This window comes from Poecilia reticulata, chromosome 18, assembly GCF_904066995.2.
Source record: "Poecilia reticulata chromosome 18, P_reticulata-male-v2, whole genome shotgun sequence".
Classification (NCBI taxonomy): domain Eukaryota; kingdom Metazoa; phylum Chordata; class Actinopteri; order Cyprinodontiformes; family Poeciliidae; genus Poecilia; species Poecilia reticulata.
In genome coordinates this window covers 13,986,981-14,002,678 of record NC_088847.1, presented here as the reverse complement: position 1 = coordinate 14,002,678, position 15,698 = coordinate 13,986,981, and the positions used below count along the sequence as shown (strand labels likewise).

At 41.5% G+C, this 15,698-nt stretch overlaps 1 protein-coding gene across 1 annotated transcript; it reads left to right on the top strand.

The window, feature by feature from the left end:
* The first annotated feature begins 2,797 nt into the window (after nt 1-2,797).
* tnk1 (tyrosine kinase, non-receptor, 1) lies at nt 2,798-15,578 on the top strand. The gene is made up of 14 exons (XM_008435399.3): nt 2,798-3,197; nt 5,728-5,908; nt 7,224-7,294; nt 7,413-7,589; nt 7,671-7,823; nt 7,914-8,191; nt 9,124-9,250; nt 9,420-9,566; nt 9,688-9,782; nt 10,728-10,940; nt 12,805-12,869; nt 13,367-13,824; nt 13,924-14,019; nt 15,064-15,578. Exons 2-14 carry the CDS (start codon nt 5,746-5,748, stop codon nt 15,238-15,240), a joined length of 2,220 nt encoding a protein of 739 aa, XP_008433621.2. The 5' UTR covers nt 2,798-3,197; nt 5,728-5,745; the 3' UTR covers nt 15,241-15,578.
* Nucleotides 15,579-15,698: the final 120 nt, after the last annotated feature.

Sequence of the window (15,698 nt, the reverse complement as noted above, 5' to 3'; positions counted from 1 at the left end):
GTGTCAGTGAGTTTGTTTCTCATTCCTTCTTGAATTCCTTTACATTCCAGATTGAAGCTTTACTTTGAGACGGCTTATGGCCTACTTCCTGTTGGCAGTCAGGTTCTACGTAAGCGATATGCTGATAACACGTATCTGAGAGAAATCAGGTGTAAGTGTGGTTGATGAAAATAGATATAATAATGGTTAAGCACAGTTTGAATAGGGTAGCAATTATTTTAAACAATGTCATGTCATAATTCTGGTCATAGTGCTTCATCTAGAACACATAATGAACTCCATTTTTTATTTATTTAATTGATTTTAAATAATGTTTTCCTTATATCTTTTATTAAATGTTTCATATTTACAAATTATATACACTATTTATCTTCCCTTTTAGGCAAACTGAGCTGTACTTGAAAGTAATGAGTACTAAGTGCATGAATCCTGTTGCAAAACACCATAGAGACACCTGTGTGGATCTGTCTTAATACAGGATTAAACCTTTGCTATTATACATTTTATTGCTTGAGAGGCATAGATTTCTCTTTAAAACTTGATCAACACTTTCTCTGTATCTTCATCTTATTACTGTTTCCGTATTCTCACTACTGATTACAGATCATGATAATGTCATATTCCCAGTGGGACCACAGCCCATCCTGGAGGCAGATTTTGTTCTTCTCTTTATTTTTCTTGGCTGTGTGCTTTAGGTAAAGTCAGGGAGGTTTCATGTCTCTTTCTTTGGAACAGCTGTAACCTTCGAGAAATATTTCCTGAGCTGGTTTCACCATGTCACTCATGAAACTCGGCATTTCGTTCACGGTGAGCTGACTCTGCGGGATAAAAGAGTTCAAACACGATTACACGCTCTCCTCTTAGCTACACGGACTTTCAAATGCACCACAGCTGGTTTTATTCTGAACATATGTCAAATTCTGAAGCTTGCATGTTTTGTTATCCGTTTTTTTTTTTTTTTTTTTAAATAGGTTTAATTTTTAACATATTTATAATTTCACACGATCATGTCTGTTTGTCATTGATTCTGCAGCTCATTTGGTTGTTCATAAAATGCATGACAGACGTGAAAACAGATCATTGAGGCCATTCTTGTTTGGACTGCAGCTCCACTGACGTTGTTTGTGTGTTTTAGGGACTTCTGTCGAAGAGCAGGGAGTTGTGTTGGAGAGACACTGTACCAGGAAGTTGCTCCTGCCTGTGCATAAATCAAATCCTGCTGAACTTGTTTGGCAACAGACATGGCAGAAAGAGAGGGAGGCTGAAAACTATTTGCTTTCGACTCTCGGACTCATTGCTGATGGCAAATTTTTCTCTTTGTCTCAGTCTAATTAAACAAAGAATAAGCAGCTATTACAATAGTAAACTTCCAAAATGAGTCAGATTTAGATGTAATAGTAAAAGTAAGTCACATGACAGATAAAACAAGCAACACAAAAACCAACCCATTGCAATAATAGTCTGTAAACCGGATGCAAATAACAAAAGCTCGGATTCTTATGGCCAAGAAACTCATTTGAAGGAGATTTTGGATCACAATCATCTTTTTTTAACCTGATCTCATTTTCTTTAAAGTGCTGAAGATGACAGACTGAACACTGTGAAGTGGAGTTGCGTTCAGAGTTTGGCTTTGAGGATCTTTCTCTGGTTTCACTATTGTCATTTTCACGTGCTTCATTACAAATGCCTGAACAGTGAAGAAACGTTTTGTTGTTATATGAGAATATTCCTTTAAACTGTAAAAGATAATAATTACCCAAGGCAACACATTATAAATCGACTAAAAGGAACAAACATTTGCTAGAACTTTTTTTTAAATTGTTAGCTGCAATCTAAAAGTCCTTGGCACAACATTATTGTGCGTGAAGTGAAGGAAAAGACAAAATTGGATCAACCTACAATGGCTAAGAGAGGATTTAGTTTGCCGGAACTATTTGTTGTGTCACAAACTAGTTTCTAGAGAATCTAAAGTAGAAAAACCAGTTCAGTAAATTAAAGATTACTGACTACTAAAATGAGTCCATCTATTTTTTCTCTAACTAATGCAATATCCAAGGTTAACTACACAAGAAAACCTTTATTAGTCACGTGTTAATGAACAAAGGCTTTTTACATGGTTACTAACTGAAATTAGTTGATTACAACTAACAAAAAAAGTAACTAACTAAAGCTTGATCTATAGCTGCTTATTTTAGTTATTTATTTATTTATTTTGAACAGACGGAAAAATAAAAAGAGAAAAAATATAAATCATAATAATAAGACAAATAGGTCAATTAAGATGCGATTTTAGACAGTTTGTTCAAAAAGCAGCTTAGTAGCTGAATGAGTATCCATTAACCTAATTAAAATTTTATAAAAAATTGTGTTTTCTGGTTACGTATTACGTCAACTAGCTAATGTTAGATGGTACTGTTTTAACAGATAAAACGATAACTGGAAGGAGATGTACAGTTGTTTTCGTATAGCTGGATATTAAACGTGTAATAGTACACTAAATTATCCTTGTAAGGCGCTAACTTATTGAAACACAAACTTGACAAAATTGCAGCCTTCTAAGAGGGGATAAATCCCAGAGGGTAAATAAAAAATAAACTAAAGTCTTATTGTTAACACAGCAGCTAAATAGCCAATAGGAACATTTAATAGTAAATAAATAAAAGTATTCAGCACAATAAAAGTCGAACTGGCTGCATTTATTAAAACAGTTTCGTTTAAAATCGCTTGTTTACATTTGGCGGTCCAGCTGACTCGGTGTTACGACGACTCAACCTGCGGTCAGCTCCGGTGAGAAAACTCCGGAAGGGGCGTGGCCAGGTGAGAGACCGAGGAGGGGCGGAGCAAGTCCCTGAAAACACGCAGGTAGATCACAAGTACGCTCTGTGCCTCCTATAGTTCCGCAGAAAACCCATAAAACCCACGGACTGTATAGATATACTTCCTCGGTAGAAACAGCCTATGCTGGAGCTTTTCGCCTGGGTGAAATGTTTTAAAGACATTTAGTGCTCGACCAGGATTTGGATCGGGATTTTAAAAAAAATTTTTTTTACTTTTTTTTTCAGAGTCTTCAGTGGAACTTGTTGGAGGTTTCGATTCCGACATGATTCACCTGTTTCTGTTTTTGTGTGGTTGAAGACAGAGTCGTCGAGTGGAGGAGGAGAAGGAACATTTTTCATTATTATTATTTATTTTCAACGGTAAGGAAACCTAATAATGTAACTATTCATACTTTAGCATGAACCATGGCGGTATTGGAATAGATACGACTTTAAAAGAGTAATTCGTAAAGTGCATTGGAGTAGCAGGTTAACTTTTCTTTATCACTTTAAATTTGATCAAATGCCATGTCAGTGTCTGCTGTTTGAAACGTGTGCATTCTTATATGTATTTATCCATCTTTATTTGTATTTTTCTTTTATTTATGTGTCTTATTTACTGTCTCGGGTCTGAGAATTAGATTGCTAGCTGTCTAACGATGGCCTAAATCATGGAATGAAATAATGCCATGCATGAGCCAAGCCTCTCTATGTGGGTTAATCTTCACGTGAATCAGCGAAATAAACAAATGATTTAGTTGGATATACGTCACTTGATTGGTCAAGATCACATAGTAAGACCTGTGTCATTAACAGGTTCTTTAGGTAGATTTTATTTTTAAGCCACATTTGAGTCATTAAGTAAATAACTAAGCTCATGGTCACACATGCCATGAGGTAGTGAGGGTGTCCAGTAGCTGAACGGGTTAAACATTCAACCCTCTGTGCACAAAAAGAGTGATGATCACAAACCTCTCAGTTCAGCAGGATGCATCTTTTTTCTTTTTTTTTATTAAGTTTTTAATATGAATTTAAACGCTGGAAATGATTTCCCTTCCTCAGTATTTGCAGACTGATTAAGTTTGGGAGTTGTCCCCGTAAAATTGAGCACAAGTCTCAGCTTGTGGGTTTCTGTACTTGAATTGTTCATTTTGAGCAGCCTTGACAGTCTGCCTGCCTGCTGCAGAGATTAATTATTTTTTTTTCCCCCAGTGAGGCTGACAGAGTTAAAGCTGAAGCTCACTGACTGAAACCTGCAGATAAGAAGTCAGTATTCAGTAACTTCAAAACTGGGAGGCTTGCACAACGTCACTTCAACTTCCTGCTTATCGATATTTACTGTAACAATGGCTAAGAAGAAACTGGAAATGAAGCATAAGGTTAATACCAAGTCACGCTGCCGTCTTTGTGCCCTTTTGACACTCTGTGTTACTTCAGAGTGTTAAATAGATGCAATCTATGCAGGATCCGGTCAAACTGGTGACTCTGAACCACAGACAGGCCGACATGTCCGCCTCCTAGTAGGTTCAAACGAAGAAAAGCCTCTGAACTTAAATATTACAAAAAGGGAAGAAAATGTTTCCGTGTTCAGCATACATTTCTTTAATTTATTTGGAAAAGGTAATTTACTTCTATCGCCGAATTCAAAAAGTGAAGCTCGTGTAACTTGATTACACACATGCATACTTCAAGCCTGCATTAATGCTACCTATGACGAATAACCTACATTTTTTGTTCATCGTAAAAAAAAATCGGCTGTTACATAAGACCAACAACTTACAATAATTATAAAGGAATGTTACATAACAGCCTACGGCGTGATGGAGACGGCTGCTGGCCTCAGTGTTCTCCAGGCAGTCAGTGACGCCCTACACAAAGAGCGCAAAACACAGAAAGTCGCTGCTAAAGAAGCTGGCTGTCCACAGAGCGCTGTGTCAAAGCACGTAATATTGGCAGGGTGCTGGAGTCGGTGCTTTGAAAGACTCCGCAGACAGAAACAATCACAACATGGGCGACGTGGTTTTCTCTGCTCCCAAACCAGAGGAAACATCAGAAGCGTCTTTGGCGAAGGTGCTTGGCTGCTACTGAGTGGCTTAACATCATCGTTTTTGGATTAAAGTAAATAGTTGTGTGAGGGTCTTGTGCAGTTTCCACAGTCAGTGGGGATTTGTGATGCTGTGTTGGCTATCAAGACCATCACTGCCAAAAATATCAACATCTGGTTTAATGACCATGGCGTATCTGGGACTGATGGCCCACAAAACTGACCTGAACCCCATAAATCTCTCAGATATTGTCAAGAGGAAGATGAGAAACACCAGAACCAACAATGACAACCGCCTCCATTCTGCACCGCATTGATACAGTAATTCATGCACAAGGAGCCTTTACCATCGGTTGTACACACACCGTACGGCACATGGACAGACTTTTCATTAAACCAACATTTAGAAAAATTAGCTTTGATTGTTTTTATGTAATATTAAAACTTTCCAAGTAACAGAATTTCACATTTTCTTCAGCTGTTGGGCAGAATAATCAGAATTAACAGGAAAAATAACATTTGAATTAATTCAATAAATTCATGTTTAATCAATGTTCTGATTTATTAGGGTGCACTGCTACACTCTTATGCTTCCAGACGAACTGTTTGGACTTTGCACTCAGACTGAAGCTGAAAAATACTCCCCCCACCTCAAGAGCTTTTTGTTAGGTTTCCACGGCAACGTCACGAAGCGAGACCTCGAGGGAAGTTTAATCAAACAGGGTCGATTGTCGAGGAGAATCGCTGTCACAAAACGCGTTTTTCTAATCGGTTGTTTTTGGTCGTGATGCAGAAGATTCAGTGGAAGGAACCGCATGACCAGAAGTGTGAATTTTTGAGTGTTTTTATCTGCCTTCCTGCCTGCAGGCTTGTCTGGGCCAGGACATGCTGATGGACCAGGACACTCAGTGGCTGCACCAGCTGCTGGCTGAGGTCCAGCTGGAGAAGTTCTACGTTCGCGTCCGAGACGGCCTCAACATTACCCGCGTGGAGCACTTCAACTATGTCAAGGAGTCGGACCTGGAGCACATCGGAATCAGCAAGCCAGGTGGGGCTTTCAGCTTTCACGCCGGGTGGAAACTCTTGGTCTTTAAGTACGACTAAAAATGTCTTCTTTTGCTCGAGAATCTGTAGAAATGAGAGTTTGAAATACTCATTGTACTAAAGTGCGTTTTGATTACCCTCCTATATGTTTGTCGCATGACAGTATTTATTTAATGACTACTGTGGCATTGTGTGTGGCAAAAGATCCATTTTCAGACGTAGCTGAGTTCATATCGTCCATGAAACACTTTAAAACTTCAAAAAGTTGTACGTTTCTATTTAATGCTGCAACATGCTGTTCCCTTGTTTAGTGCAAAGCATGTTGCATGAAAAATATGCAACATTTGCAATGTTAATGTTTTGAAACCAGCCAGATTAGCAGTAGCCAAGGGCTAAGAGGGGGAACACCTTCAACAAAGAAATATAGAGATTTTTTTGTAAAGGCTCTGATTTGATCCCTGAAATAACATCAAAACCTCCTTTCATGACCTTAAATTATTGTTGCAACAATGTTAACGATTGCTTCTCATGTTTTTGAAATAAATATACATGGATCATGTTATGTATCTTGTTTTAAATTTGATGAATCTCACACGGGCATAAGCCTATTTTTGACGAAGAGTTATTCACCCACTTGTTTGTGTGTATGCCAATATTTATGAGGTTTTTTTTCTATTGTATTATAAAGCAGTGAAGCGTTACATATCCAGGGTTTCCCCCAGGAAACTTGCTAACTAACCCCGGTGCTCGGGGCGCTCAGCAGTCATTCATCCAGTCGCTCGCTGGGTTTATGTGTTAAAAAATATCACTTGATAGTTATGCATTATTGGAAGACTAGAAGATCAATGCCTGAACACGAGCTATAAAGTCTTTAAAAAAGGCAATAATAAAAAAAAAAATTTAATTAACAATGCTAAGCCTGGTGGGGAAACAAGTAAAGCCTGGTGGCCTGCCAGGCTTATAATACACTGAAGGAAACCCTGCATACTTAATGTAATATTTTTCTACTTAGATGGTTTCCTTTTTTTGCTTATATCAAATTTTTGTTAGTTATTTCAAATACTTTCTCATGTTGACATTAATCCAGATTCCTAACAACAAGCAGGCAGTGTGGCTGTCCTGATGAAACCTCAGCACTACAAACAGCTGAATGAAGCTGAAAGCTTACAGCTTCATGTTGGCCTGCTCCCAGATGTACGGCGATCCCCAGAACATGTTGTCCCTCTTCCAAAAATACAGAGATCAAGCTAAAAGAGTCAAAGATGAACTGCAACCACACACCTAGCAACACTGACAGCTTTACCTGCTTTGTTTTGCAGCACAAAGGCGATTATGGGAAGCCCTGAAACGCTACAAGACGGCTTCACGCTCACGGGGATGGATTCCCAGGGTCTGTTAGCAATCTTTGCTGAACTTTTGTTTCATTATTATTATTATTATTTCAAAGCGATGCTCATGTTTGAACTGTGGTGGGGAGTTTCTAAATACAAGCGCGTTGACTCACACAGATGTTCAACAGTCGAGACGGAGGGGAACAGTCCGGCCCAGTCGGCCCAGTTCAGCCACAGGAGAGAACTGCGCCTCGTCTGATCCAGGACAGTGAGCTGATTCTGGGGGAGAAGTTGGGCTCGGGGTCCTTTGGGGTGGTGAAGAGGGGAGAGTGGCACACACCGACAGGCAGAGTGGTAAGAGGAGATCTGATTGTGTGAACGTTAGTGGGTAGCGTGATGTTGCGTGTGACCTGTGTGTATTTTATGAATCCTCAGCTCCCTGTGGCTGTCAAATCCCTGAGGAGCAGCAGGTCCACACAGGCCGACACACTCACAGACTTCCTGCAGGAAGTCACCACCATGCAGTCCCTGGACCACCCCAACATCATCCGGCTCTACGGCGTGGTCCTCACGCAGCCGCTCAAGATGGTGAGCTGATAGTTCAGATTTTGGAAAATTCCCACCTGTTTTCCAGCGCCGCGATGCACACCATCCTGTTTTTGGTTTTCCCCCGCTTAGGTAACAGAGCTGGCTGTTCTGGGCTCATTATTCGACACCCTGCGGGCACGGCAGTTCGAGTACCCGCTGCTGCGCCTATGGCTCTTTGCCACCCAGATTGCGGCAGGTATGGACTACCTGGAGACCCGGAGATTCATCCACAGGGACTTGGCTGCCAGAAACGTGCTGCTGTCCTCCAGGGAGGCAGTGAAGATCGGAGACTTCGGTCTGATGCGGGGCCTGAGTCAGGAGGCGGACCATTACATCATGGGAGCACACAGAAGGATCCCGTTTGCATGGTTAGTCGACCGGACGCTTTGACTTTTGACGTCCAGAGTGCCGAAATCAAGCTTATGAAAGCAAAGGAAAGTTGAGTGGAAGAAAAATCAGCTGTTTGAAAAGTATATAAGCAACCTGCACAATTGCAGATGATTACAAGCAGGACTGGGCAATATTCATATCAGTCAATATCGATAATTATTCATTGTTTTTTTTTTGTTTTAAACACCTGAAATACAGCCAAACGAGTGACATGACATTTCCTGTTTTATTCACATTTTCCTCTCGAGCTGCTCCACTCATTTTTATTTTTATTAAGCAGTTATGAGGCGCAATGGTGAAACCATAAACTTCTGCCACGCAAGACAGGCAACAGGTTGTTGCTAAGTAACCAAAGAGTAAGCGAGTTGTTGCTAGGTAACCAAACAGCGAGTGAGTTCGTTGATGCCGCCAACGTTGCTTCGACCCCTAACAAACTCCAAGCTACTTAGCGTGACGCTCTCACAGTCACTGACATATTAGCTGACTTTGTAGATGCTAATTTTGTTTTCCAGCAGGGCTGGGTGTCTGCTCACATAGTTAGAGGCACCAGCATGTCTCTTATATAAAAATAAAAAAAATCAGCAAACTGACCTGGAGAACACAGAGAATCTATGGGAGACCTCAGACTCAACAAGGCCAGCAACCTGGAGAGCCACCGAGTGCATGTCCTGTACAGGAAGCGTAGCCATGGTTACGGCAAGGGCTGATGGGAGTCCAAATTATCTAGCGAACAAACAGTACATGTACATACTACAGTTTTTAATGTGCTGACTTTGGACGTAAATTGCTGTAAGGCAGTCAATTAGGATGTTATTTAGCTGTAAGCCACACTCTGCTAAAATAACAGAAACGGACGTTTAAAATCAGCCACTGTGCGTGTAATGACAACAGCAACAACCCTTTTCTCTAGGTGTGCCCCCGAAAGTCTCCGAATCGGCTCCTTTTCCCATGCCTCTGACGTCTGGACGTTTGGTATCACCATGTGGGAAATGTTCACCTACTGCGACGAGCCTTGGTTTGGTCTCTCAGGCAGACAGGTACGGGCTTGCAGCACCATCCAAAGTGTTGTTTTGATGTTTTCGTAGAGCCGGCCAACGTGTTCGCCGACACGTTTGGAATGCGCCTCCACCCTTCGCGCGCCGCTTGTCGCCTCTCTGACTCAGTGCTGTGGTATCACAGCAGACTAACTCCTCTCTTTTGGTCCAGATATTGTTGCGTGTGGAGCAGGAAGGTGAGCGACTGGAGAAGCCGGCAGACTGTCCCCAGGAGCTGTACGTCGTCATGAGGAAGTGTTGGGCCGTCAACCCCGCCGACAGGCCCAACTTTGCCGATCTCATTGCAATGCTGGCAGAGGTCGGTCCTCAGCGATGACATCTCATCTCTTTCCACCAGATAACCCAGTCAGCATCTTGAAATGCTGCTTTGGTTACACTCGAACGTCACGTGTAATGTTTTTTTGCGTCTTCGCTTCCAGGCTAAGCCGGCACAGTTCCAAGCAACGAGAGAATATTCAGAGCCCAGAAAACTTTCTCTCGCTCCGAACGACACTGTGACGGTCATAGACCACGGGTGAGTGAGAACGAGAGGAAGAGTGGGATTAGAGAGAGAGGAAAAAAAAACCTTGACACAGTCAGTCTTTGTTGTTTTAAACGGGGGATTTGATTCCGCTTTCTCTCTGAAGTGCATTCCAGCGGTAATCTCACACTCCTCGAATGCATTCGGCTTTGTTTGTTGAACGAGTCGAGCAGCTTCCCTGCGGCAGAGCTTTTATATGCCGTGGTGAATCTGTAGTCTGCGCTTTATTTGTTTTTATTGGTCTTTTGTCTTTTGCAAAAAACTTCCTAAAAAACTATATATACAAACATTACATAGATCGAAAAAAGAAACTGTTTGAAAAGCAGGAGAGACTCTAGTGGACTCATGAATCATTGGATGCTGTCGAATTAAGATAACTGTGAAAACAATAAGGAGGGATCTAATTTGGCCTGATTCTCTCTGGAAACCTCTGAAACTAAACCCGGTTAAAGCATCAGAGCTCCGGTTTGATGCACGTAAGTCAATGAAGGTCAATGTCTGAGTAGAAACCACTATAAAAGCCTCTCATTTTTCATAAATGTACATTTTTAGACAACAGTATATTAAAGCCCGCATTCCTTTTTGCCATTCTTATCCAGACATACTCAATAATTTTGAATTTTGTTAGTTTTTTTTTAAAGGTCTAAATTGGCTTTTTGGCGAATTTAAGACTTTCTGCTTGCTGAATTACATTAAATTAGTTGCAATATATTTTTAAAGTATTTATAGAAAGTTTGTAAGTAGACACACAGTTTGAATTACACTCCTGTCTGATTGAGACATTTAAGATGAAGATACATTGTGTCACTTTTAATGAAAGAACCTAAAAATATGAAACAGACACTGCAAGTTCCCTCGCATTATTTTCCTCTGCTGATCACCGAGGTTCACTTTTTTTGTCTTTTTAAGCAGATTTCCTCCTCTTCTCTGTGTTTGCAGACTGGAAATGAGCGAATGGCGTGGCCAGAATCAGAGGACGCTCGTCATCGGCCTGTTTCCCGCCAGCCTGATGATGCCCACCATCACTGTGGGGCCCAGTCCGCCTTCTGGCGGCTCCATCATCTCCAACCCGGTGAAGGGCAGCCTGCAGCACATGGGGCACGGAGACATCCACCCTGACCGCAGCTGGGGCTCACCTGAGGGGCCGGAAGAGTCAGTAATTCACTCATTTTTCCGTCTCAGACTGGATATATTTAGTTCAGTTGTTGTTTCTGTGAAGTCCTTCCTCATAATCGCTAGTTAGAGAGAAATGTAACAGTTTGTTTCCTCGTAGCCGTCCTCATATTCCAGCACAGCTGAGCTGACAGTATCTAGAGCAGTGGTTCTTAACCTTTTTTGAGGTACCGAACCCACCAGTTTCATATGCGCATTCACTGAACCCTTCTGTAGTGATAAATAAAATATGATTTTTTCCCCCCCAAATTCAAGACATAGGGGTGACCCAACTACAGTCTAGTTGGGTCACCCCATGATCACTAAGTTTTCTTAAAAGGTAGAGTCTCTGAGAACAGTTCTTCAAAATATAGTCAGTGTTTTCAGCAAAGTTGAGCTGACAGTCCAGGAATGAACCAAGGTATTTAAAATTTGCCACAGTTTCAACAGGTTGGCCATCGAGAGAAACTGGAACCACTTTAAGGTCTTGTTTAGATTATTTTATTAGCTCTCCATTCTTAAGAGAATGAAAAATTAATAATAAATAATAAAGACTTTGCGGTATTCTGATTTAGTAATGTAATTATATTAGTTGTGTTACCACCCTCACGCCACTAGAGGCAGTAGCAACCCCGAAAAGATGCGACTAAGGAGCAGATTCAGAAGTTCACCGAAAGCTACAGAATTTGGTAAAAACTGTGAGTTTTGCTGAAGTAATTAAAGACACAAGTTCAAATCCATGCTGAGAGTGGAACTCCTTCAATCAGTGCTCCTCCGCAGCTCTGATTGGCTAAGCAATATAACGTGATCCTCTGGAGCAAGTGATGGCAAAGCGGGGCGTCATCACGACTTTACACAAGTGTGTCTTTACCTCTGCGGCAGAGGCTCCGCCGAACCCCTGAGACCGACTCACCGAACCCCTGGGGTTCGATCGAACCCAGGTTAAGAACCACTGATCTAGAGCCATGCTGCATGTCGAGCCAATCGTCGACTGCGATCAGCGTGGCTGACAGACAAAGGGGAACTTCCCCGGCTGTAAAGTGACTCAGTAGTTGGACCAAGTTGTATCTAAAACGTCATTTGACTCGTACAATAATGACTTATTTTTGTTTACATTCAAGAGAAGACTTCAGTCACATGCATACTGCAGCTGTTTCTGGGGAAATCTGTATTTGTTTGTGAATCATTTCAAAAAGTGAAATCTGTCCTTTTTATTGATTCTTTACAGAGACTGAAATATTTCAAGACTTTATTTGTGGTATTTGTGAAGTTAATTGCTTATGGCACTGAATTGAAAAGTTTGTTCCTCAGAAAATGTTTCATTGGTCTCAGTATGTTTTTGTGAAATTTGTTTACTTATTTGTATATATTTTTTAAAATACAAAAATTTTCACATCATTTTTATTTTTATTTTTCATCATTTACATCATTTTAGGACTTCATATATAATTAACGGCCAGTTATCTAACACTTAGCTGACCTTTTGGCCAAATTAAATTTTTTTGGATGACTACTCATTATTTTTACTTATGTAAAAATTTTCTGAAGACGTCTGAGTCTGCGAACAATGCTGCCATGAACTCTTTGAAATTCCTGTAGATTTTTTAATAGAAACCCGGCTGTTTCTGCGATTTATATTTGGGTTTCATTGGATGAAAAAGCAAAAATGCGTTTTTCTTCCAACATACTATTTATTTCCCCCTCATTGGTTGGATTTTCTATATTTTCCTCTGTGATTTTATGAAAATTCAGGCAAATATGAATTTATTTTGAGGTTTTTACACTTCTCTATCAGGAGGGTTGATAAAAACGGAGGAGGCCGTTGACTATCAGTTTAGCATGTTTATTGTTCTCATGCCTGCAGCAAAAGCGGCTGGAGGATGGGAACTGGCAGGGAGCGGGAGGCAACCAACCTGCAGAAAATGGCAGGTAAGAGCTACAAATAAACTGAGCTGGGAATCGCTGCTGCATTAGAGAAAAAACAATCAATTCTTTATGTATTTAAACTTTAAATATATTAATTCTTTTAAATGAGGGGTTTATTTAAAACATGGTGTTTTTGGTAAAACACTTTTTTAATGTTAAAACTCTTATATGTTCCATATCTGCTGGTTTTAAAGGAAACTATATTCTTGGAGAGTATTCATCAAGCCACTCTGCCCCCTGTTGGTTTAATTCAGTAACTTTTTTTGCCATCAGACTTTAGATTAGAGTTAAGTTATGCTTTTCTGCAGTAAAGCTGAGCTACGTTTTCATTTAAATGTCGGGGCAAATGTGAGCCCAGTGGAAAGTGCTGTACGACTTTTCAAATTCAGACTATTTACCATATTTAATGCTGCTTCTGTGAAAAATCTGCCACTCTTTACTTACGTTAAACTATCTATCTAAAACGTTTCTGTTAAATATTCATGTCTCTGTACTCTCAGGTATGTCTCAGAGCCTGGAGTCGGTCCTAAGTGGCCGCCGCCCCAAGCCTCAGACCACAGGGCCTCTCAGAGTGGATCAACAGGGCCGGCTCATGGCCCCCGCCATGATCGCCCAGAGCGTGATGGTCCAGAAGGATCTGCGGCGCTTCAGTGAGGCCAACCTCCCTGCCCCTCCCCGGCCACCGCTGCCCAACCTGGCTCGCGTGAACCCGAGGAACCAGAGGAAGCTCCTGGCTCAGGCGCCGGCGCCCTCACCCTGGTCTTCACAAATGGTCCTGTCCCCGCCGCCGCAGCAGACACAACCCCCGGTTCAGTTCCCTCCTCAGCAGGGCAACCTGGTTAAAATGTCCCAGATGGCGCGTTCAACGCCGCAGCTGGATGACGACCAAAAGGAGAGACCGAGGGACAGAGAGAAATCGTCTTATACGCAAAACACAAAGGAGAGTCTTGTTGCACAGGTAAGAGAGAACTTTCTGATTGGTTACAGTGTTTTTTTTTTCTTCTTGTGAGTTAAACCTCAGTGCTTGGATGTTAAAGCTGTTTGCGGCTCTGCCCAGGTGATGGAGGCGGTGCACGGCGTGACCACTGAAGAGGTGCAAAGTGCGCTTCAGTGTAACGACTGGAATCCAGTCCGGGCTCAGCAGCAGCTCAAGGTGAGACGAGAAACTGACAAAGAATGCAGTCGAGTACAAATATGCTGGCAAACATGTACAACAGGCCTTAGCATAAAACTAATACTGTTTCTGTACATTATTATCAGCTTAATCTCAAACTATTACTAATTTGAGTAAGTTTTGTCAGGGGGAAATGAATCCTGTGTTAAGATGTTTTCTTGCAGAGGCCACCAGATTTTTAAAAAATATATTATTATTAAAAAATCATCCTGGTATTTAAAAGTTTATAATACCTTTTATTTTAATGAGGTTGGCCTTTGATGCGACTGCCTCACTGATCCTCCAGCAGAAATAACAGTGGGCATGAGGTGCTTGTTGTTTGTGCGCACGGTTCCAGTTAAAAGAAAGATTAGCATTTAGCATCACATTTCTATTTGCTAAGCTAGTTACTCCCAAACAACCAGTTGACATATCTATGGTCTTTAATTGTTGCTGGGAGTTAGATACGGTTTCAAACTGAACTTCGGATGTTTTACAGCACCATCCTTTACATTTCTACTTTGAACCAGCGCTCCTTTTACCTGAGTGCATTTTTTAGCAGCTCTATCCACCTTCGTGTAACACGTCTATATATTTCTCTTCCTCCTCAACGTGCATTGTGACGGGATAAACGTCACAATGCACGTCTTTCACGTCTTTCACGTCTGAGTTTTAGTTGTTTTACACTGTATTCGCTGCTTTGTCTCGATGTGGGAAAGCTCAGGTGTGTAGATATTTCCTCGTTTCTGGTTCATGAAAATCCGCAAGCCTGACTTGAGTGGCGTGTTCTCGTCTTTCTCACTTTGAAGAAATGGACCTCTGTGTCGCATTGTATTTATAAATCAAAATTGCTTTTGTTCTGAATATAAAAGTATGAAACCATGCTTAGTGAGCAAAAGGCACACTTGATGCCCTTCTAATGCCGCCCTGGGCGACTGTCAAAATGGCCCACTGAATGCTAATGCAGACGCTCAAGAACCCCACTCGTGAAATCCAAATGAAACCGTGAAGCTGAACGTTTAAGTTTTGTTTCTGTCTCCTCAGGTCGAGCAGCTCTACTCGCTCAGCCTCTGCTCCGCAGACATGTGTGTGAAGATCCTGACCAAACACCAGTGGAACCTGGAGCACGCCAGCAGATACCTTCTGCGGGTGACCCGGGAGGACAGGCTCGGCACCGGAGAGAGGGACCGGCCTCAGGTTAGCGCAGAGAGACGGGTCTGAAGAGATTCGCAGATGTCCGACTGGCTGAAGCCGGACTTCGTCAGCAACACGTGGCTTCACAGAGACCCGCTGCGGCGCCAGGCGCTGCCAGAACCAGCTGCTTTACGACGGGAGCAGGACTCAGCCCATCAAAGCAGAAACATGAAGGTTTTCAAACAGGATTTACCAGAGACTAAAAACCTCCAACTACTGTTTTGTTTTGTATTTTTTTTTACTGTTTTTGTTCTCATTGTGCCATTATTTAGCACGTTTGCTTTTTTATGTGGATGAATTTATGTGTGAATGTAGTGTTAGACATGCTTTTGTGCTTTTGTTGAATAAAATGAACCAGTCTACAATTTCTGTCTTAAATAACCTTTATTTTTCATAATTATATAATAAATGCATTTTAACAATTGATCAGAAACTGTTGTCTGGTAGCAGAGTCTATATTTTATTTTTCCCACATTTCATTTCAA

Bases quoted from the DNA above. Each gene is read 5' to 3' on its own strand.
- tnk1 (XM_008435399.3), top strand. From the start codon at position 5,746: ATGCTGATGGACCAGGACACTCAGTGGCTGCACCAGCTGCTGGCTGAG. The intron at 7,295-7,412 runs GTCTGTTAGCAA...TGACTCACACAG, and splicing joins CACGGGGATGGATTCCCAGG to ATGTTCAACAGTCGAGACGG. The intron at 7,824-7,913 runs GTGAGCTGATAG...TCCCCCGCTTAG, and splicing joins TCACGCAGCCGCTCAAGATG to GTAACAGAGCTGGCTGTTCT.